We start from the raw sequence: 23,548 nt of genomic DNA, 5'->3' as shown, positions 1-23,548 counted from the left end.
GAGCCTGTGAGCCACAACTACTGAGCCTGCGTGCCACAACTACTGAAGCCCGCGCACCTAGAGCCTGTGCTCCGCAACAAGAGAAGCCACTGCAATGAGAAGCCCACGCACCACAATGAAGAGTAGCCCCCGCTTGCTGCAACTAGAGAAGCCCGCGTGCAGCAACAAAGACCCAACACAGCCAAAAATAATAAATAAATAAATTAATTAATTAAAAGAAAAAAAAAGAAATGGGTGAAGGGGGGCAAAGGTACAAACTTCCAGTTATAAAATAAGTAAGTCATGGGGATGTAATGTACAGTATGGCAACTATAATTGATAATACTATATTGCAATTTGAAAGCTGATAAGAGTAGATCTTAAAAGTCCTCATCAAAAGAAAATAAGTTTTGTAAGTATGTATGAGAATAGATGTTAACTTATTGTGGTGATCGTCTTGCAGTATATAAAAATATCAAATCACTATGTTGTGCACTTGAAACTAATATAATGTTATATGTCAATTATACCTCAATAAGAAAAGAAAAAAGAAAGATTGTTAAACCACGTGAGTTCCACTGTTTAGGAACAGCAAATATGAGGAGTCGTATAAAAGGAGACCATTCTTAATACCTAATAACAAGAACTGCTCACGCTTCTATTAACACTTTTCAATTCACAAAGTGTTTGCACATACCTTACTGCATTTGGCTAAGATGAAACACATATTGGAAACGGACACTTACTTTCTTAACAATAAAAGCCCATGATCAAGAGAACAGCACAACTATAATAACAAAGTGGCTTATATTGTTAAAAGAACATTTGTTTGAAACATGGATTTGTTCCACAGAGTTTTCTCTCATCAGAAGAGAATGAAGCTGCCCTCTGGCTCATGTGTTCTCTCATGCTATGGTGTGAGCCTTGGATCACAAGGAAGTAGTAACAAACCCTAATGACCATCCGTATTTCAATAATTGCAGAGTTTAGCTTTCCAATTAATTTATTGAGCACACACTTTATGACATGTATGGTAGTAGCCAATTTATAAATGACTTTAATTGGAATTAATTTTAGGGAGCCAGTATTTTTTCTCTTTTTGGCTCACCAGTATTGATAATTTTCCTTAATACTGTGTTTTAGACACCTATAGGTAGAAAGACAAGTTCTGGGCCCAGATCCTCAGGTCCAGTTTCTGTTTTCCTTGCTCCCTTCTAGAGCAGGGGTTCCTGTGCTCCTCTCAGCTCCGATTCCCATCCTTCTTTTGCCTTTTGTCCAATTCCCATCAGCAGGATGTCCTGCTGGCCCTTGGATCCAGCTTTCCTAATTGTTTGCTTGGCAACAACTCTACCAGAATCTTTGGAAATACAAGGCTATGGATGGTCTTCTGCAGAGGCCCATTATAACACCATGCCACACGGTAATGTTGAGGAGACCAGCAGAGGGAATGAAAGGGCACAGCGAAATTCAGGCCTAGTGCCTGAAATGAAGGGTACTCGTGCTGACAGGTACCCATCTTCACTCCTGAAGGTTTGGGGACTAAGACTCTAATGGTTGCACTGAGACTAGCTCCCAATGGGAACAGAGGTTTTTTGGTCTATGGCTTCAAATATATGCTACTAGTTGGGAACACTGACTGCGTAGTAGGAAGATGCTTACAATGATGCGTTGTCCAAATCCTGCTGCTACTGGCTGTGCTCTCTGCTATCATCCCCCTTAGGGATCACCTTCACTGCAGACAGCCACCTTGCCCAAGGCCATGCCCTTCCTAGGGAAGCCTATTATGGCCCAACGCAGGACAACTCTGACAGGCCATGTTAATTCTAAACTCCCCAGGGGGTTGCCTGAGGCTGTGGTCAGGCCTGCCTTGCAACTTGACTTCTGCTCACTCCTGCTCCCTTGCTCTCCCGCCACAGGTATGGACCCCCAGGGCCCTCACTAATAAACATTCAGCACATGCAACTACATCCCGGAGTCTGCTTCCCAGAGAACCCAGTCTGCCACAGACTGCTCTCCATATGGCCTGTATGTGTTGCTATCTCTATTTTGCCATTGTTGCCTCTGCCCTTCTCTTTGACCTTACCAGTTTGTACCTGTTTTCCTCATTTATTGTCATTTTTTAGAGTTTTAAGAGGGACTGGAGATAAATGAGAGTGTCTAACCCACCACTGTGCAAGTCAGAGTTAAACTGCAGAGAACATAATTTACTCTAGCAATTCAAAACAGAAAGGGTGTTTTCAGAGTATTCAGTGTTGAGGCAGATTTATTGCAATAATGGCCCCAATTTTTCATTCCTCCTTTACCATGTGACTTTGTAACCCCTCACATCAAGGGATTGAGTCTATTTCCTTACCCCTTGACTCTCGCTTTGGCCTATGGAATGTGGTAGAAATGGTGTGCTGTTTCTAAACCTAATCCCCAAGAGGCCTTGCACACCTTGCTCTTCCTCTTGGAACTCTCTCCCGGCTAGCTTGCTGGAAGATGAGGGCCCACATGGAACACGGATGAGTTGTCCTAGCTGAGGCCATCTGAGACCAGTCAGCCTCTAGTTAACCCATCAGCTGACCACAAACACATGCGCAAGCTCAGTCAGATCAGCCAAACTCAACCTGGACCAGTAGAACTGGCCAGCTGACCAAGAGATTCATGCAATAATAATGGTTACTGTTTTAAGCTGCTGCATTTAGGAATGTTTGTTATAGAGCATTATTGTGGCAATAGATGATTGATACGAGTAGCTTACAGAACCACTGGGAAGTCTGAAGAAGTAGACTCTGGGGCCATGTCACATGACAGAGTCACTTAAGTCATGAAGTTGTAGAACCAGGAAACTCCCTGCTAAGTTGACAAGCCACTGTTACAAGCTCTGGTTCCAGAACCCTGTCACTTCTCCTGTAATTAGGAAGCTGCTAACTCAGAACCAGGCTGCTGCTGTTATTGCCATGATTTATACCATCATGGTAGATGCCTGTGCTTTGCCTTTCTTCTAATTCATTTTCTTCCATCTAATTCATTTTATGTAAGTGTTTCTTGTCATCAGAATGTAGGTTACACCTGAACTTCAGTTGCAAAGGCATCTAGGGTCAAAGGGATTTTTAGCTTTCTAGCTTCTGCAGGACATGAGGAGGTTGGAATGGATTTGGAATGAGTCAGCCTCAGTATCTGCCACAGCTATGATTAACTAAAACGAGCATTATTCCTAAAACTTATTTCATAGGTATATGCTCAATGATACTGAAAAGAACTTCTTTAAATTCATACATTCAGTGTATTTCACAATTGGGCATATCACTCTCTACACTGTCAAACATCATTAATTCAATTAACAGAAGTTGAGAGTAAAGGATGAACAACGTAGTACTAAGATTTTATGAACTCATTGCTTCAGCAAAACTCAAATAAAAATTTCTTAAGGGAACCAACAATTATAAGTCACTAAGGAGAGGAAATCTGATTTATGTTCTGAAAAATTCTTGGTCCCTTATGATATTTGATATAGCAATGCTAATGGAAAAAACAGTGATTTCAGAAGGAATAATAAGAGCTATATGGTCTTGATCCACAGTTATTAAGGTGTATATACACAACTATGTGATAAAAGAACATTTCGAAATTTATTTTGGCATAGAGTAGATATTTACAAGGTTCTTAGGAAGGCAGGTGGGTAGCGTCCTCTGATCTGACCTTAAGACATGACAGCTGGTTTTAAGTGGTCAGAGAATTAAAGCTTCCAAATCTGCCGAGTTAGCAACTCTAGAAAAATCTGTAGGGATGGTGATTTAAGATGATGAATATTCAGTGAAGAAAAGGGAAGGTAATTCTTAGATAATAGAATCTTCAACAGTGAAGGCCTTAAAATGAAAGGAATTTTGTGCCCCCAATTTTGTTCTGTGTCTTGTTCCGTGGAGGCACAACATTATTATGGTATGTAAGGCTTGCAGTGGTTTATGCCTTACTGAGAATTACTTTACTCACTATAGCCTTGTATGGCAAGGAGTCCCGCAGCCTCACACATACACAAAAGTCTGTGTTGTCAGGAGAAGCTGGAGTCCCTCCAAAACGTGCCCCACTGATTCAAAAGCCAGACACTTCTTTGTCAACAAAGGCATGGGGGCTAAAAGTCTGGAGGGCAAACTGCACTTGGCTCATTGGTAAGTCTTAATCACAGACCCTGTTTATTTGTTTCTTACTGACATTAATGTGAAATACCAGCAATTTTGCTTCCAAGACAGAATCCATTGACTTAATTTTTTCACTTATTTTTTTTCAGTTGTGCAATCAGAAATTCATTCATATGAGGAAAAGGCAGTTATTACCTATGGAAAAACGCCAGAGAAAGCAGTGGTCAGACTGATTGCTTTTTGGCAAAGGCTGAACTCAAGATTTACCAAGCGAAGCCCATGTAAGTGTGACCTGAGGGGAAGTTACAAGTGCCAGAGCATTGCTGAGCCTGGAAACTGGAATTTCAGTTACCCTGTAAGGTATTTCAGAGTAAATTATACACATGCAAATGCAAGGATGACGTATCACCATGTTGCTAAAACGGTGATTTCTAAACCAGCTTTACTCTTATTTCTGAAGCAGTAAGGGAAAAAAAGAGAGACAACAGACAGCAAGTAATTTACCTTTTGGGGAAAGAATCTTGAGCAAGTGTTAGTTAAAATCTTCCGGATCTCTGGCCTGGATTCAGCTACCTGGGGGCATAACAAAAGAGAAAGTGAAAGGTCACCTAGGTCAGGTGTTTCCCAGGATGGAATTTAAAAGCAGCTGCCTTATCCTGTCTGCTCTTTAGTCCCCAGGCTTAGATCAAACTTGCTGGCTCTAGATTTAAAAGCATCTTCAGAATACCAGGGTGCTCACATTCAGCCCCCTCTTTGCTTCCTTCTCTCTATCATTTCCTGTGTTCTTTGTGTACGCGTCTGTTCCCTCATTTGATTGCAATCACATTTGAAGGCAGAGGCTGTGTCTTACTCACTGTATCTTCTTTCTTCAACTTTGTTATCTGTATAAGTGTTTTGCTTATAGATAACATATTTTTGTTTGTTAAACAAAAATATAGTTACAGGCAAATGCAAATTCTCCAATCTTTCAATTCTTACTGAGAAAATGATGGGAGATTGTTAGATCTGTGAAGTGATCGACTTCCTGTTTTTAATAGAGTGAGTAGTATATTTACACTTCAAGTACAAATAAAAGTTGCTTTAAACGATTTTGATATGTTTTTGTCTCTAAAAGAAGCAACAGCCCTATTGGGATACATATAAATCTAAGTGACTCTAGAAAGGGTCAATGGAAAGCGTTATTTTAAATAGGTCAGCCTTAATGATAACTATCAATACCACAAATTTTCCATGTATTAGAAACTCTGAATAAAATGCTCATCTTCATTGCTGCTGCTAATGTAGTTAGACTCATGAGGGAAAAAGTGTCTGTGAATGATGCCATCATGACATCATTTTTCTTTTTTTTTGTCTTTCTTTTATCCCAGCTGACGGTACACTACACAAGCTCTTCTACAACTTGCCTTTTTTTTTGGCAGGTGGAGAGGGGGGAATCATTCCACGTTAGCTCAAGAAAATGCTTCTTTCTTTTTAAGGGTTGCATGGGGGCGTTTAAGTTAATAAGCTATTGTCTCAATTCTAGTCTCACCCTTTGGAATCTACAGACCCCTTGGATCCTGCTAGCTCCCTGTTAGGTGTGCTAAGACAGACACTAAAGACAGGAATGCTCTCTTTTACTAGCTTTTCCTCTCTGCAGCTCCTTAATGATGACCTTTACCTCCATGGTGCCAGCTGGTTGCAGTCTCCTCATTCCCTTTCCTTCTGTCTCCCTTTTCTTTTTTTTTGGGCAGCCTCATTTTGTCCCCTCAGAGGCACCAGCACCACTAGGCAGTGACTCCTTCTCAGAGGTGTGACCAACTCCCATGGGGTGTCTCCAGCCAGCCTGGAGCTGTGCTCGAGTAACCTCAACATTTTCCCTCTGTTCTTCCAGACCCAGGGTATGAGCTGCTTCTTGGAATTACTATGCTCTCTTTCTCCATTTAGCTTTTTAAAGTTCTCCAACAGCTAACCAATAGGTCATATTAAGTTTTCTCTGTTGAAATGCTTCTGGTAGTTTCTGTTTTCCCTACCGCACCCTGACGGATATAGTGTGTACTTGACATCTGCTGGGTCAGAAAGCCCGAAGGAACAGAGCAGCCTGCACTGCCGTCTGGACCTGCTGCACCGCCTGTTCCTGCTCTGGTCCCTGGAGGAACCATCATGTATTTAACTAGTACCCTGCAGATGGACACTTAAGTTGCTTCCAACTTTTGTTACTATAAACAATGCAGTCAACAACATTAAATGAATTGGCTTTTCACATATGGGCATGTATATCTGTAAGATAACTTACAAAAGTGGAATTGCTGGGTGAAAAGCACTGCCAAATTGCCTTTTATAGAGGTTGGATCAGTTTAGTCTCTCACAGGCAATAAACAGAAATCTATTTGCATGAGAAACAGAGAAATCAAGAAAGGGAAGAGGGAGCCAGTTGTGACACCCTCATCTCACGGAATTCGATCCATCATTTGAGGAATTACTTTCTGGCCTAGACCCAATGGACTTCACTTTGAGTCCTTTGGAGAGAAGGAAGGCTAAAATACAAGTGGAAAAGCTCTGTAAGACACTTTGGTACTCATTCGATAGAGGGTAACACAAAAAATGTACGGAGGTGCTTTGCCACAGATTCCCGCCAGGGTTGAGCAGCCCGAGGAGGTTCCATGCTGCGCCCATGGTAACTCAGACCACAGTAAATGTTGGTGACCAGCAAGAAGAGTGACACCTAGAGATGTGTGGCTATTGGCAGAAGTGGCAGTGCTGCTGGGCAAACTATATGTGGTAGCTGTAAGCACGTGTGAGACACTTCCTAGGGACTCTCCAGAACACTTGGGTGGAACTTTGTGGGGTACCGGGTCTGCTGCCTACAGTAGTGGAGAGAGTTAGGAGCTGGTAAAACACAGGCCACAAAACTCTCCTTTACCAACCTTGTCGCTTTTTTCATTTCTACATCTTTGGCTCATAAACTGAAGTAGGCTTTTCTTAAAAATAACAAAGTAAACTATTCTTCTTCCTTGAGTCCTTATAACACATCTCAGCAAACTCAGGTTGTGACTAAGTCATTTTTTACCATCTGCTGTTTGGTTTTCTTGTCACTTGTTCCCTGCTCAGCAGAGCTCGACTATAGTTATCATTGCCCTTGTTTGGCAGACAGGCTACATTCCACATACTTACTTTTACTGATTTCACCTTAGCATTATGTGGTAACAAAGCTTTGTGTACAACCAGATCTGTGTCTTTCCTATCCTGTAAGATCTGGGCTGCTTTCCTGCAGAGGACTTTTGTTTTATGTTCCACTGTGTCTTGTTTGTGCCATTCTTAATTTACACGACAGAGATGCTGTCATCACCAATTAACATTTATCAAGGGCCCTCTGGATGCATGGCTGCATAGGGACTAATTTAATATTCTCTTTGTTTCATATATCAGGTGGCTCCTTCAAATGAAATTTTAAGTATCTCAGTGATGATGAAGAAGAACAGAGACATCAATTAGGATTCAGAAGACAAGCCTCTGCAGAAAGGATTAAAATTAATATTTGAAAGTTTAAAAGAGGGTATCCTTTTCCTCAGTCAACAAATGACAAAAGTAAAATGAAACTGCTTTCATTGTTCTGGAAAAAGCCTGGCAGCATTCCATTCAGACATCTGCCCTTTGATTGTCCCATTTTCCTCTTTACTTATTTCAGTTCTTCTAAACTTCAGGGCTAAGTCTGAATATTTCTTCCTGAGGCTTTTTCTAAACATCTCTGCCCTTGGGGATGACTCCTTCCTCCAATTCGTATATCATTTATATACAAATATAATTTCTCATTTATATACGAATATAAATATAATTTCTCATTTGGAAATTCAGCACATGATACATTGTACAATAGTACTGAATAAATATATGTTCATTCTCCCCAAGCATATTAGAGAACTATCTGGACAATTTATGACTTTTCCATCGCCAGGGTCACAGTGTTCTGTCAACGGTAGGATCTCAAGAAATACTGATGATGGCAAAAATCTGTAAAAATCAAGTGGAATTTTATTTTTTAAAAAGGGTGAGAGGAGAGACAAGGCTGAAGCTTTGGAAGCTGAGACTCACAAGCATCATTAACGAATGTTTCCTAATCTAGGAGCTACATGTACAACTTTTTGGGCGGAGGCGGGGGGAGGGGGGGTTTGTGGGAGGCAAGAACATCACTGGGAAGTCAGCAGTTTGTCTTTCAAGATTCAGTAAAAAAAAGTTTTTTGGCCTGCCTAAGCCATATTTATTTTCTGGCCTCTCCCTTTTGACGTGACAGTAAATAATGTAGCACGGTTGTCGGTGGCAGGAATTGAATTCGAAAGAACAGACCTGAATATTTTCATTTCATACAAAGAAACGTTCCGTTCTGTCATACATGTTGGAACTAAAAACACACCTTCCTGTTTTATGACGTCAAGAACCTGGTTCCAGCGAGGCGGGCGACTCACGAATCCCAGCAGCACGCAAACCCATTGTTGCGCAGGATCCGACAAAGCAGACGCCGTCGAGCTCTCCTCAGGACGAAGCTCCCGCGGGGCCCCGCCCACTCCGGGCCCGGGAGCCTCATTGGCCGGCCTTCCGCCCGCCATCTCTATCAATCCCCGGGATTTGGCTGGGGAGGCGGGCGTTCTCCTTTCCAGCACTGATTGGTCGAATCTTAACGACGGTACGAGGCTCTCCGAGTCTCTATTGGTTTTTAGGCTTCAGAATGGGCGGGGAAAGGCAGAGCGACACGGCTCAAGGAGGCAAGCGCGGAGTGCGCCGGCGCGTAGTCGGGGACGCCGGGCCGAGGCTTTTGCTAGGGAACCTACTGTTGTCGCCCCGCCCCCTCCGGGCTTTTTGTCCCGTTAACTGTCGGAGTGGCTGGGGCTCCAGCGCCGGGCGACATGCCGGTGCGCTTCAAGGTGAGGCCGGGGTCCCCGGGGGCCGAAGCCTGATGGGGGGAGCTGGGACAAGGCGGGTGCAGGGCGCCGGAGCCTCACTGGCTTTCTGGGCCGCGCCCCTCGGCCCTGCTGAGCCTGTCAGCTCCCGATCTTGCCTGTCACCATCCTAGAGGATGCTGCTCTTTTTCTCTTACCTAGCCCCCCTCTCCGTTCACACTCACTTCCGAGTTGCCGAGTGGAATAGTTAGATGGTTTGAGGTGGATTTATTTGTGGGGGGGGGGGAGAGCTCAGAGGCGTGTAGATGGAGGGCACTTTATAATGGGAACTACGGCAGCTTCAGATTGGGACACCTGTGGACTCCATCACAGCTTAGCATTTAACACCCCTTCCCTTTAAAACTTTAAAGTGTGTTATGTCTTTTAAAGGCTTGAGAAATGGGACCCTGACAAGATAAAGACAGGGTATAAGAAATACACATTCTTCATAATTGTGCATTTGTTTAAGGTTTGTTAATAGTTCCAGGTAGCTGGTAGCTGTTATGGTCAAGCACCCTTCAACATAACAGTTGACCACAGTGTTCCACAAGCCCTGACTGTCTTCTTTTATCTTGAGGGTTTGCATCCAGAATGGGAGGGAATTTGTCTTTTCTTGGTTGACTTTACAAAATTTCAAAAGGGATTAGGCATACTGTATTATATTGTGTACTTGGTGAGAACTTCGTTAGTTAAGATAATTATAGTGATGACGATTTAGATTGCCACCCATTATCAGACAAGGCCTCAGGCTTTGGAATCAGACAACCAGCAAAAGGGTAGCCGCTCTGAGCCTCAGAATCCTTGTAACATCTGTCTCAAGTGGTTGTGAGGATTAAAGGATATAACACTATGAACTGGTTAGCACAGGACTGGGTCAATGTTGGGAGCTATTATTAAGGACCTCTTCTATGTTTAATTATCAGTCTTAAGTCTTTCAACTCTTTTTAGAGGTTCAGAAATGATTTTTACTGATGTCTACTTTAAAACTTTCATTAATTACATTTTACTCAAATTGTACTTTGCATTACAGGGGTTGAGTGAATACCAGAGAAACTTTCTGTGGAAAAAGTCATATTTGTCAGAGTCCTGTAATTCCTCAGTGGGGAGAAGGTACCCATGGGCTGGACTTAGATCAGATCAATTAGGTAAGTTGCACAGCTAGTAGTCATTATAACTTGAATAAACCTCAGGGTTAAGTTTGCAAAATGATTTATTAAAAATTTGTGAAGCATTGTTCAGTTGGCCTGGTTGACTTACTCGTTTGTTTAACAAATATTTATTGAGGGTTTACTGTAGGCCATGACTATTCCCCTCTTTTAGGGATATAACTTTGAACCAGACAAAGACCCTTAACTGTGGGGAAAACAGTAAACAAGTAACTCAATAAATAAACCAGGGGATTTCAGGTTGTTATATAAAATTGTAGGCTGGCGTGATAGATAACTGGAAGGAGGGTTGGGTTGGAGGGAATACACTTTAGAATCAGTGGTCAGGAAAGGCTTATTTGAAGTGATATTGGAGCTGAGACATGAAAGCTGAGAGTGGACAAGCGTGGGGAGGGGTACTCCCAAGGTCTTGAGGAATGGAAGCTTAGATAGATTAAGCAGTTTGCCCAAGGTTCACAGCTCATAAGTGACAGAACCATGATTTGAAATCAAGTCTGTGTTGTTCAAAGCCTGTGCGTTCAGAGGCCATGTTCTTGTCATCACACATGCTTCCTCCCTGTATCTCAGGGAAGTTAGAACCCTCGGCCAAGGTTTCCCAGAGTGTGGTAGAGGGGGAAAGAGACAGACTGATTCCATTCAACCTGCTTGCTTAATTCTCCCTCACTAGAACATAAGATCTCTAAGAGCAGGGCTCTGTCTGTCTGTCTTCACCACCTTGTTCCTGCCTAGTACATGGCACAGGGCCTTGGCATACTCTGGAGTTTATTAAACTTCATTTTTGAATGAATGAATAAACCTGGGTTTGGATCCACATTTGCTGTGTGACTTCGGGCAAATTGGGCCTGTTTCACCAAGTGGGACTTGGGAAACCCATTGCACAGGATTCCTAGGAGGGATGACGTGAGATGTTCCTGTTAAGGGCTAGGTGCATATATACAGATGAGTGCTTGGTGCCCAACCTGTGACATGTGTGAGAGTGCCAGATGTGTAGTATAGAAGTTCCTCCAACCTTAGATGTTTGAAGCCAGGAAAAGAAAGACTTAAACGTGGGGTGGCAAGCCTGGGAAATTAGTAAGATGAGAGTGTTTCCAGGATTAGGATTGGAGAACAAAGGGAAGAGTGCATGAGAGTGGGTGGTTCTTTTAGGATTCCTCTGAATTGTCAGGATCCTTTGCCCAGAGCCTGGCTTCAAAGACTGGGTGTCACTGCATCTTGGGCAGGGTGGTGCTCATAATCCTCTCCGAATAACCAGAAATTCCACAGATTCGAGGCTCCATTAGATTAAGAATCCCAACATAAATCTCTCAAAATGTAGCTAGCCCACTGAGGGCCTTGAGGGATATTATGACATGGGGCATTGGTTAACCACATAGTTGCCCCCATGTAACATTTTAGCTTAGATCAGCTACATTTGAGGGTAGGGGTGATGAAATGAGACCGCGGGAGCAGAGCCACTTTGGAGTATGGTACCTTGTGAGGAAGGAATGGTCTAGGGGGAGGCCTGTTAACAGGGAGGTAAGGGGGAGGGGCAGAGTGAGAACTCCATGTCGCTCAGAAAGGGAGGTGGGGACCAGGAAAGAATCTTCCCTTTTCATTTTGCTCTTCTTCCACCAGCCCTGCTCTGTGTTAAAGAGAGAAGTCTAGGGCAGTGGTCTTCAAGCTTTTGTGCTTTCATACCCGCTAAAAGAATTTAGAAAGTCTTATCTCTCTTCACATTTTAAAGTTGATATTTAATTTCTTTTTTATCAAAAGTGTAATGAATAGTTTCAAAGGATATGATTTCTAGCATATTGAATATTGTGTATATGTTTTACATGTCTTTTCTTAAAATTTTAGAGCTAGCAATTGAGCTCAATTTATGGTAAATGTTCATCATTTAATTGGTAAAGTCAGTCCTCACTAGAAAACTAATCATGTAAATTAGAATTATTTTCTGTGAGAAAAAAGTCTGACTTTATTTTTTGGTCCACATAAATGCGTTAATATGCATATATGCATTTCACATAATGACTGTCTTACACCTGAATTTTAATTCTAAGATAGGTAGATAGAAAAGGTGTTGTGTTGGATAAAATAAGGCACTGTTCTTTTGTTATTTCTAATCTCTGCCTTTGTTGCTTTGCTGTCAAATACTCTTCCTCAGGAGTTGTGCTTGCCTGAATTGTTCCTTTGTTTGTCCTCCCCACCTATGACAATTGTTTTATTCCATAGCGTGGTTGAGAGGCGTGTCCTTCTTGTATGAAGTGGGAAGAGGGTGATTATGAAGGGAGTGGTGAGAAAGGAAACTACAGATGGCAGATGCAGCCCTTAGGCTGTCAGGAAGTAACACATGTGGAAGTTAGGATCTGGAAAGTGATTCCCTTAAGCTGCCCATTTCTGCTCCTGCCCCCCACAGAATGTCTTTCTGTGCCTCCAGATATATATGCACCCAGTTTGAAGACCACGGTCTAGGGGAGACTTGTAAGGATGAGGACCCTGGGTTTGATGGCCAGAACATCCATGATAGAGGCTAAAGGGCTCTGGTTTTACCTAATGCCAGGTTTTCTGTCTACCTTCCCTTCTCTTCCAGTCTTAATCTTTCTTCTCCACCCCACCCTATACTGTCTTCTTTCTTTTTAAAGAATGGCTCCAAACTAGGGCAGTATCTCAGTGACTGTCATTCCACAGAGCTCCTCTTACCTGGGTAGAAGGTTAAGTTTTTTGGACATTTGCTTGCCAGACAGAAATATAGAGAAATAGTATCTTCGCTCTTGTCAAAAGGGTTCATTCTCTTTACTTCTCAGGAACTCAAGGCAAATGTAGAACTAAGATCCAGCATAATGACATCTCACCCCTTCTCATCTTGGTCTGCTGTACATAAGAGAAGCTTTGTGAAAAGTTCCAAATTTTGACAGCACCAGGGCCCATTGTTCTGTAAAGTAGCACAGGAAAGTAATTAGAAACGGAGGCAGCACATTCCACCTGGCTTGCCAGCTCCATCACGTTGCGATTCTAGCCACTTGTGTTAGGATAACTCGAACATTGTGACCCCAATTTAAAAATTATGGTCAAACTTTTAATATTTCTTTAAAGCAAAATTAAAGATATTATGTTGAAAAACTGTACTTTTTTTAATCCTGTAACTGGAAGGATATTGTGTATCTCAACTGAATTTTAAATTCCATTTCTCCTCTCATACATGTGATTAAAAGTTGTCTTTGTAGCTTGATGCTTTGGTATCTGCTATTTTTGTATATTATATTTTGTAGGAATCACAAAAGAGCCAAGTTTTATTTCCAAAAGAAGAGTCCCTCACCATGACCCACAGATTTCAAAATCTCTTGAGTGGACTAGAGCTACCTCAGAGAACGTTGTGGTTGTATCACCAGAACCCGAAGCCCCCAGAACACCAGAACCACAGGAAGCAGAACAAAAAGAAGATGTTAACCAAGAAAGGGTTCTTGCACTAGATGCCTCCAGGGTTCCCAAGAGAACCAGATCTCACTCTGCAGACTCCAGAGCTGAAGGGGCTTCAGATATTGTGGAAAATAAGGAGGATGTAGTAGCAAATCATGTACCAGTTAATGAAAATGTGGAGCTGGAACATTCTACCAAGCTTCCTTCAGAAAACGTAGATGGTGGGGTAAGTATATTCACTGTATTTCCTTTCAGAAGCGTAGAATTCTTTGTAAATTTCATCATCATTTCAGTAATATTACATTTTGTGCTTAAATTTTTCCATTATTTGTTTTCTTGTCCAGTGTCTGTAGAAGAGTTGATAAGAGGCTGTTGACTTTAGTTATTATGACTTAGTTCTCTTCTTAATAGTTGCCATTTTGTACTGGTTTTACTAAGATATCCCTTCGTTGGGTGCACAGCCTGCCTCTGGATTTTATTTATCATATATCAGCACCTGAGTCCTAAGGGACAGATCAAGTTGAGACAGAGAAAGGGAGTAGGCCATTACCTCTGGCAGGGATGGTGAGCTGACTTATACCTAGACCCTTTTCAATTTCTTATTGTGTACTAGCAGAAAAAACAGAGTCTCAATTGACAAAATGCAAAAGAAAGGAGAGGTCTGGCTAGATCTCAGAAGATCTTGCAGTTCTGCTCTCTTATGTCCCAGCTGGCCTGCGGCAGGTCCCTGTGAGCACATAAGCAGAGGCTGCAGGGACCTGTGCAGATGCCTCACTGCCTCCCCATTTTTCTCCTCTCTGCTGCTTCCTCCCCATCTCATGTCCACCGCTGACTGGAACCACGGAGAGGCATTTAGAAGTGTTGGAAAACCAGGGGGCATGGGAATCAAGGAAGGTGACATGTAAGTCTGGTGGGCAGGGGAAGGGGTGTCCCCAAAGCAAGCTGTGGACGAGGTAATGTGCTGTTGTTTCTTAGTAATATATTCAATTATGCATAATTGGTAGGAAGGGACTGAGAAATGTTATCTACACTTGATCTTAGCCAAAAGGCCGAGAAGCGATGAGAGAAATGTTATCTTTTGCTGGGATGCACAGTAATTCCTTGACGGTATTAAGGGAATTTTAAAGAGTTTGACAATTTAAAGGAAGATTAACAATTGAAGAAAGGTTTCTGTATGACGATGTGCATATAGTTAATGATACCGTACTGTACACTTAAAAATTTGTTAAGAGGGTTGATTTTTATGTTCTACGTTTTTTACCACAGTTAAAAAAAAAAAAGTTTGAATAGATATTTTAATGACTTTGAGTGGGACTTTTTTTTTCCCCTAACAGTTGGATAGACTTCTACAGAAAAAAGCTGGACTGACTGTTGTTCCTTCACATAATGTCTTGAGAAATTCTGAATATCAAAGGCAGTTTGTTTGGAAGACCCCTAAAGAAACTGCTTCAGCTTTTGCAGCCAATCAGGTAGTTTAATGGATGCAATACATTTTTCTGGAATATCATCTAATCTAGTGTTGCAGATTTACATAGAACTAAGAACTGAAAGAAATTAGATACTTAAGAAGGCCTGAAGGTAGGTTCTAGAAACGTGAAAATGAGAGTTTTGCTAAAATCATCCTATTACTTCTGATTTATAGTAGTAATATTATACTGTCCTAGGCTACTGATGATCATTGTTGCCAGATCCATCACATATACTAAATATGAGACAGGGTAATGAAAACTTGAGGACTGGTAAGTTTTTGCATGCTGTGAATTTTTTTTATTTATTAAAAAATTGTTAAATTGATTTTATTCTGAAATGTTGAATTTTGTTGACTAATATATTGCATGTTTTCTGTCTTCTAAGAAAGGTGTAACTGCTTTGGATATTTATTTTAATAAGTACAAAATAGGTTGAAAGTGATGCAAGATATATAATTTTGTCCTTATATCAAATGAGCAGTGATAGGAATTGTCAGTTTAACTATATTTATAAATTCAAAACCTATAATGGTAACTAAATGTGGTATTAGGTTTCATTGTATCCTCACACAATTTTAGTATTAGACTACCGTTACTAATATATACTCTGTTGTTTTACTACTATAATTCTCCAGACAGTTCTTAGCTCACTTATGTTCTTAACTATACTCCTAGGCTTAGGTAGGAAATACTTCCATTTAGAATATCCCCAGAGGCTTATGACAGCTTAGTCTTTTCTTTCTCACTCACCTGTATACTTTATACACCCATAAGGACCGAGAGGATAATTAGATTCAGCAAGACAATAATAACATGTCATCTTACACTAAGATAGTACCAGTGTTATCCTACAAATTGTAGCAGCTTTAGGCTTACTTACTTGTTACTCAGTTTTTAAAAAAACTGAAATTTATATAACGTTTTAGGGACACATAAAATAACATAAATCAATACATACCCTTTATAAACCTAGTGAATAGAATCAGTACTTCTTTTGCTGGCTCACAAGTGTTCTTGGATAGAAAGTATACCTGCAAAATTACTTACAACCTAAAAATTGTGACTGTTCAATTTTTGTAGAATATCTTACCTTTAAGGTAGAGGTGATTCAAATCAAAGCCCTGTTGACAACTTCTGCATACTTCAGTGAAAGCATTGTGTAGAAATGTTCTTTTTATAGTATCAGAAGTAATAAATCACTAGCAATACCTTCACTACTAGCTTTATTGCTTTCATTAGTGAGGGTTTCAGAGAATTTTTTTTGGAAGCAAATGCTCTTTGTTAGTTGAAAGCATATCAGTTTTCAGGTCTGTGGATTGAAGAGCTCTGTGACAGAAACTTTCAAAGCTTGTTGATAGGGAACTTCTAAAGGAGCTGTTCTGTTCTATTTTATCAGACACCTGTTTTCTGAAAGGATGTCTTATATTAATATGTAAAGGAGTCAGAACAATTTTTGGCAGAAGAGTCCTTGAGGTTATACTGTACTTAAAAAGATATACTGTTTGGTTGTGATCTGTATGAAGGTGTACTATTCAGCGTTGTGAAGCAATAATATACCTTATTTGAACTCCATATCTTATCTATTTGCTTTCTTTGTAATCAGTGGTAATATACCATGAAATGGAAACCATATTATGAAATATTAAAGATAAAAGAAAAAACATTTAAAAATAGAAACATGATAATTACCTGTTTTTTTCCTTGCTTTAAGCTAAAAATAAGCAAAGGAAAAAACCTGAGCAAATGCATATGTCAGATATTCAAAACGTTAAGAATTTTTTATTGTTGTAGGAGGAAAAAAAATTCATGTCAAGGAGGAAAAAAAGAAAGAAAGACAGAGCTGACAACAGAGTTGCTTTGTAAAGCTAATGTGTATTTTCATATTATTAAAATCTGCCTATTTTACTATTCTCATTACCAAACTAATAGGGGGGTAGGGAACTTGGGGGAGAAAAGATATGGTTCATTATTTCTTTTGGCTTAAGCATTATTTGATTACAATAACTATTATTCAAAACATAGTAATGAGTAGAGAAAGTTGACCTTTGGATTTTCTCTCCAGCTTTACTGAGGTCTAATTGACAAAAATTATATATTTATGATGTATGATGTGAAGTTTTGACGTATGTATTCATTCTGAAATGATTACCACAATCAAGCTAATTAACACATCTATCACCTCACATAGTTACCATTTTTTTGTGTGTGTGGTGAGAACACTTAAGATCTATCCTTTTAGCAAATTTTAAGTACATAATACAGTATTGTTAACTATATTCATGCTGTACTTCAGATCTCCATAACTTATTTATCCTGCATAATTGAAACTTTGTACCCTTTGACCAACATCTCCCCATTTCTCCCACCCCCTGGTCCCTGGCAACCACCATTCTATTCGCTGCTTCTATGAGTTCCTTTAGATTCCACATATAAGTGGGATCATATAATGCAGTATTTGTCTTTCTGTGCCTGACTCATTTCACTTAGCATATGTTCTCCAGGTTCATCCATGTTGTTGTAGGTGAGAGAATTTTTTTTTTTAAGGCTGGATAATAATACATTTTCTTTATCCATTCATCTGTCCATGGACACTTAGACTGATTCCGTATCTTGGCTACTATGAATAATGCTATAATGAACATGGGAGTGTAGATATCTTTTGAGATACTGATTTCATTTCCCTTGGATATATACCTAGAAGTGGGGTTGCTGGATCTATTTTAAATTTTTTGAGGACCCTCTATACTGCTTTCCATAATGGCCATATCAATTTACATTCCCACCAACAGTGGACAGGGGGTTCCCTTTTCTCTGCATCCTTGCCAACACTTGTTACCATTTGTATTTTTGATAATAGCCATTCTAACATGTGAGATGAAATCTCACTGATGTTGATTTATTCCTTGATGATTAGTGATGTTGAGCACCTGTTCATGTACCCGTTGGCCGTTTGTATGTCTTCTTTGGAAAAAAGTTCCTTTGCCCATTTATTATCAGATGGCTTTTTTTTTTCTATTGAGTTTTATGAGTTCTTTATTATTTTGAATATTAACTCTTTATTAGATATATGATTTGCAAATATTGTGTCTTGGTTTGATGTAGTCCCACTTGTTTATTTTTGCTTTGGTTGCCTTTGTTTTTGGTATCAAATCCAAAAACCATCATCAAGACCCATGTCAAGGAGCTTAGCCTATGTTTTCTTCTAGAAGTTTTATGGTTTCAGGGCTTACGTTTAAGTCTTTAATCCATTTTGAGTTAATTTTTATGTATGGCACAAGACAGTGGTCCATTTTCATTCTTTTGTGTGTAGTTGTCCAATTTTCTCAACACCATTTATTGAAGAGACCCTTTCGCCATTGTATGTTCTTGGCTCCTTTGTCATAAGTTAATTGACCATATACACGTGAGCTTATTTCTGGACTCCTTATTCTGTTCCACTGATCTATATGTCTGTTTTTATGCCTCTTTGCCCATGTTTTAATTGGGTTGTTTTCTTGCTATTGAGTTCCTTAAATATTTTAAATATTGACCCCTTATGAGATGAATGCAGATATTTTCTCCCACTCAATATGTTGTCTCTTCACTCTGTTGATTGTTTTCTGTACAGAAGTTTTTTTAGTTTGATGCAATCCCATTTGTCTATTTTTGCTTTTGTTGCAATGGATGTTAATTAGATATGTGAAATGAAATTACAATCGTATATAATTTTCCCTTTTTTGTATCCTATGATTCAACTTTATACGTGAAATTTTTTAAGCAATTGAAGAAGTTCTATATATTTAACAAAAAACTAAACTAAAGTAATTTTTTTTTAAGGTTTTCCACAATAAAAGCAAATTTGTTCCACAATTCAAAGGTAACTCAGTCATCCATGAAACTGAATACAAAAGAAATTTTAAGGGTTTATCTCCAGTGAAAGAACCAAAACGAAGAAATCATTTGAAGGAGAACGGAAATTTTGAAACAGTATCTCCTGAAAAGAAGGTATTTGTCAGTTCTTTAAACAAAATAAAATCCTCATGATTTGAAACTCTCCACATTTTCTTTTACTTACCACCATTTGGAACTTTACAAATTTCTTTTTACTTAATCACCATTTGAGATTTTGTTTTTAGCTAGTTCACTAATTTGTTTATTTATTCACTAAATGTCAAATGTTCATCAAGCACCTGGTAGAAACCAGGCACCAGGTAGGTACTGAGAATACAATGATAACTACACTAAGCCCTAAGCAGTTCTTGGGTCAGTGGGGAGACAGATCTAAATAATTAAGTATAATACAGTGCAGCGAATGCTTAGCAACACAGCAGGTAAGTCTGCTATGTCTAATATCAAATGATTGTCCTTATAGTAATGTGAGCTCCAGGGGTTACAGTGGTGATAGAAACACATACTTTAAATTAAATAGTGGAAATCAGATAGAAACACACATACACACATGTATTTTAAACCATAGCTTTAGTATGCCAAATTATAGCAGGTGTAATTCACACGATTTACCTTGGTATATACAAACACCTACTTCTCTGTGTGAAATTACAGCTGTTTCAGTTACAGCATCAGGTTAAAATTATTGTAAATTATAGGTAAATCAGGGGTAAGTCCTATTTTTTGATCTCCTGGAATGTCATACCTGAAATGTTATGGGTTCTAAGAATAAAAATTATATGACTAAAAGTAAAATGATTTATATATATATAAATATACATATATAAAAATTATATATGTATATATATAAGTCATACATATATATTATATATGATGTATATGTTTAATAATATATATACTTTTTGGACCTATGATGTTCTTGAAAAAAAAAAGAATTGTTATTCAGTAAAGCTGTGTGCTAACTTACAGTAATTAAATGGAAGGTCCCAATGAGTAACAATTCAATGTAAACTTAGAATATCAAGGGAAAATGTAAGACCAGTGTTCAATAGGTCGTTAACATAAAGTTTATTTATTTAGATGTTTGTTAATTAAAATTTTTTCCTAGCCAAGTATCTAAAATTTTTATTGTTAGAAAATGAAACCATATCCTGAGCTATATACTTAAAGAAACTAACCAGATACACTAGTTTCAAAACTTGCTTGTTGATTTTTTATGAATTCTATGTTATCTTTAGTAGTTAAATCTTACTTTTAAAAACAGAATTGTAATTCAGTATCCAGTTATACTTTATAACATCTTTGTTTTCACTTTAATGTATAACATAAATTGAGCATAAAAAGTTTAAATTATTTTCATTTTAGTATAATAAAACAGATGATCCTTTAAAATTAGAAGCAGAGATGGAATCAAAAGACTCAAACCCGCCTAAAAAGAAACTTACTCCTTGGAGACATCAAAGGCTTGGGTATGTATTTTGTAAGAATAATATCATGGTATTTAGATGATCAACATGGTGAAATATTTACTCTCATTTCATTTCTGTTAGGAAGGTGAATTCTGAATATAGAGCAAAATTTCTGAGCCCAGCCCAGTATTTATATAAAGCTGGGACTTGGACACGTGTGAAGGAAAACATACCAAATCAGGTGAGTATATAAGCTCAAGAAGCCCACATGTTCTTTGGCACTATATCAGTTTAATTTCGCAATAGTTTCACCTAGTAATAGAGACGACAATATGAAAATGTATGATGCGGTAATAGCACTAAAAGTATCAGGGACTTAAATTGTATGTATGAGGATATAGTTTATCAGTGTGTTTACTTTTTTTTTAAATACTAGCTTAAAGATTAGTATTATTATAAGGTCTTTAAAGTTAAAAATGTTTTTAAAATCAAACATTTATGTTAATGAAGTCAGTTTATAGAATTGTAGCATTATAGATTTGATTATTTTATAACCTTCAGACCTCTACTCTCTCAATTCAACATTGATTAATTTTTCAAGATTAGTTTATCTGACTGACGTGCCCTGTTAGCATGTACTAATAGTGCAGTCTGCAAGCACAAGGAAGGAGTGGCTTGTGCTGATAGAGGTTTGAATTCTAGTGTTGGGATACCCTGACATATGGGAGAAATTCTGAGGATCCTAAAGAAAGGTTGGAAGAAAAGGGTAATTCTAGAATTGGTGAGTGCTAGTTTAGTACTAGGTTCTTATAGCCAAAGGATAAATGGTGGAGCTTTTTTGGTTATTGTGTAGTTAGCATCTTTTAAACTACATCTTGATGGTTTGCTCCCCTTTTTGTGTGAATAAGCTAAATGAGAACATTTTGGATTAGACATTATAAAGAGAGGGATAATTTGGATGGGGAATGAATCTTATTTAGCTCTGTACTTTGAACCATGGCTAACAGTTATGTGTAATGAGCCTCTGGCACTTTGAGCTCTGGCTCTTGGCTCTGGCAGCTCCCAGACCTATGTCCTGGTGATGATATTGGGTTGGCCAAAAAGTTCGTTCAGGTTTTTCCATACGATGTTACAGAAAACCTGAACGAACTTTTTGGCCAACTAAATATTACTGGGGGCAAAATTTCTATACTCACCCTGGTGAAATCAAGTTAAAAATGAGAGCATTGAAAGCAGCCATGACAGAAGAAAGGAATTGAGTCAGTTTTGAATTCTTGAGCAGTTTCTTTTTTTTTTTTTCTTTTTTTTTTTTTTTTTTACAAGGAGAACTGTTAGATTTAATAGGTAGTTTAGGGAAGGTCATGCAAAAGAGGTAATAGTGGTGTATTAGGGAAAACGTAGTATTTTCAGCCAGAACACTAGGTTTGAGTCCTAACCAGTGTACTTTCTAGTTTTTTTTTTTTTTTCACACACACACACTGTATTTTATTTTTACAAGAGATAATAGACTGACACCAAACATTGTACATGGATGACCACAACAAAAGCAACAATGATTGCAATTACCAAACATGAAACACACTCATACTATGTCATAATATTGACATTCAGTCCAGTAATCCTCCACTGTAACAGCTCCTTTACTTTGCAGTGAAAATTGATTTGTATATTTTTTGCCTCTGAGTCCTTGTGGGATTTTTTTTTTTTTTTTAATTCAGACAAAAAGTCACAAAAATTATACTCTTGAGCAGTTTCTGACCATGCCAGACCTTGGTGAGGATCTCTGTGCCTGAGGAGTCTGATGGGGAATGAGGGAAAACCCCAGGCAAAGGCAGGAACAGAGTGTGGCCATAGAGGGCGTGTGTGGCCAGTTGCTAGGTGTCAGCCACTGCCCTTTCGTGTTCGGGTACTTCACTAGGTTGGGTTCATGAGAAACTCCTTGTTTTGGAAAGATTATCCCTTAGTCTGAAACTTCTTTGAACTAAGATGTGTTGGTATTTAGGCCTCAGATCTAAACATTTAATGGACTCAGAGGACTTATGTCTGGAGTCGTGATAATGTGACAGTCCTTATCAGAGGACTGTTATGTCTGGAGTCGTGATAATGTGACAGTCCTTATCCTGCCCTTGTGGAAGAGAACATTTTTGTTTTTGTTGTTAATTTAAGATCGGTCTTTAAGATTTCCTATTATAATATCTTGGTAATGTGACTTTTCTGAAGGTTTGTTTTATTAATTGCTATTGGTGGTTGAAAATGTTTAAATTAGTAGAATAGTTTGCCTTAACTTCATGGTCAAAATCATTCAAAAAAACAAATTGGAGTTAGAAAAGAATAAGAATTTTTAGTTATGAGGTTAGCGATCACTGATAGTGATAATAGTTTTAGTCGATCAGGTCATAGACATTTAATATGGGCCATATTTTCTTATATCTTACATTTTTTTCCCTGGAAGATACTTACTGTATGTGGCTGATTTTGAGGTACCCACATATAAGGTACTCCCTCATTTTCCTACTCCTAACATTTCATGGAATATTATTCACACTCGTCAAATGCATTTGGACATCAGCGACTTTTTTATCATTAGAATATTAACGCACTTTGAATCATGTTACAGTTTTCTAGTCCATGTATCATCTTCATTTCCCTCTTTCTTCTTTGAGATATTGTACTTTTTTAATCTATTTATAGTCTAGTCACTAGATATTTTATCCTGTGTCCCAAGTTCCTATTCACATAACATTAGGGTAGTTGGTTTTATTTGTCCAGTGGTTGTATATTTGTTATCTCTATACTATAACCAGTGGCTCTATTCCTCTTTAAAATGCTCGCTTGAAGGCTGTTTTTTAATAATAATCAGCAACTGCAACTGTTAAGTCCAATCCTCAGAATAACTACTGGATCTGTGTTAAATGTCTTTTTTTCCTGATTGTTTGGTAGTCTTCCAATCCTCCCACTGCTATGGTTGAGATAATTTTTTTCTAATGTGTCTTCCAGAAATAGGACTTTGTTTCAAGATGAAGTGCCACATTGAGACATTCTGTAATTTGACAGACATTGTAAGGACTTTTAGGTATAAGATGACTCTTCATTTTCAGGGGATGATTTTGAGAAAAAGGAATATTTTATTCCCCAGTTTTCTGAGTTTGAATTTTTCACATATAAATTTTAAACAATTCAGTTGAATTCCTAATTTGGGAAAAGAAATCC

At 38.7% G+C, this 23,548-nt stretch overlaps 1 protein-coding gene across 4 annotated transcripts in view; it reads left to right on the top strand.

Annotated features, from left to right (window-relative positions):
* The first annotated feature begins 8,844 nt into the window (after window positions 1-8,844).
* Window positions 8,845-23,548, top strand: part of MDM1 (Mdm1 nuclear protein) — a 29,125-nt gene continuing 14,421 nt past the window's right edge. The window contains exons 1-7 of one of the 4 annotated variants that reach the window (XM_036864591.1): window positions 8,845-8,995; window positions 10,041-10,155; window positions 13,425-13,798; window positions 14,907-15,041; window positions 18,858-19,025; window positions 20,295-20,398; window positions 20,480-20,579. In XM_036864591.1, coding sequence (XP_036720486.1) covers window positions 8,978-8,995; window positions 10,041-10,155; window positions 13,425-13,798; window positions 14,907-15,041; window positions 18,858-19,025; window positions 20,295-20,398; window positions 20,480-20,579 — 1,014 coding nt within the window. In that variant the 5' untranslated portion in view covers window positions 8,845-8,977. Of the gene's footprint in view, window positions 8,996-10,040; window positions 10,156-12,959; window positions 13,037-13,424; window positions 13,799-14,906; window positions 15,042-15,167; window positions 15,312-18,857; window positions 19,026-20,294; window positions 20,399-20,479; window positions 20,580-23,548 lie in introns of those variants that run through there. The other 3 variants (XM_036864592.1, XM_036864594.1, XM_036864595.1) reach the window with 3 other exon arrangements.

This window comes from Balaenoptera musculus, chromosome 10 (genome assembly GCF_009873245.2).
Source record: "Balaenoptera musculus isolate JJ_BM4_2016_0621 chromosome 10, mBalMus1.pri.v3, whole genome shotgun sequence".
Lineage (NCBI taxonomy): Eukaryota > Metazoa > Chordata > Mammalia > Artiodactyla > Balaenopteridae > Balaenoptera > Balaenoptera musculus.
The sequence above is the reverse complement of the archived record's forward strand: the minus strand, read 5'-3'. Positions and strand labels throughout refer to the sequence as shown.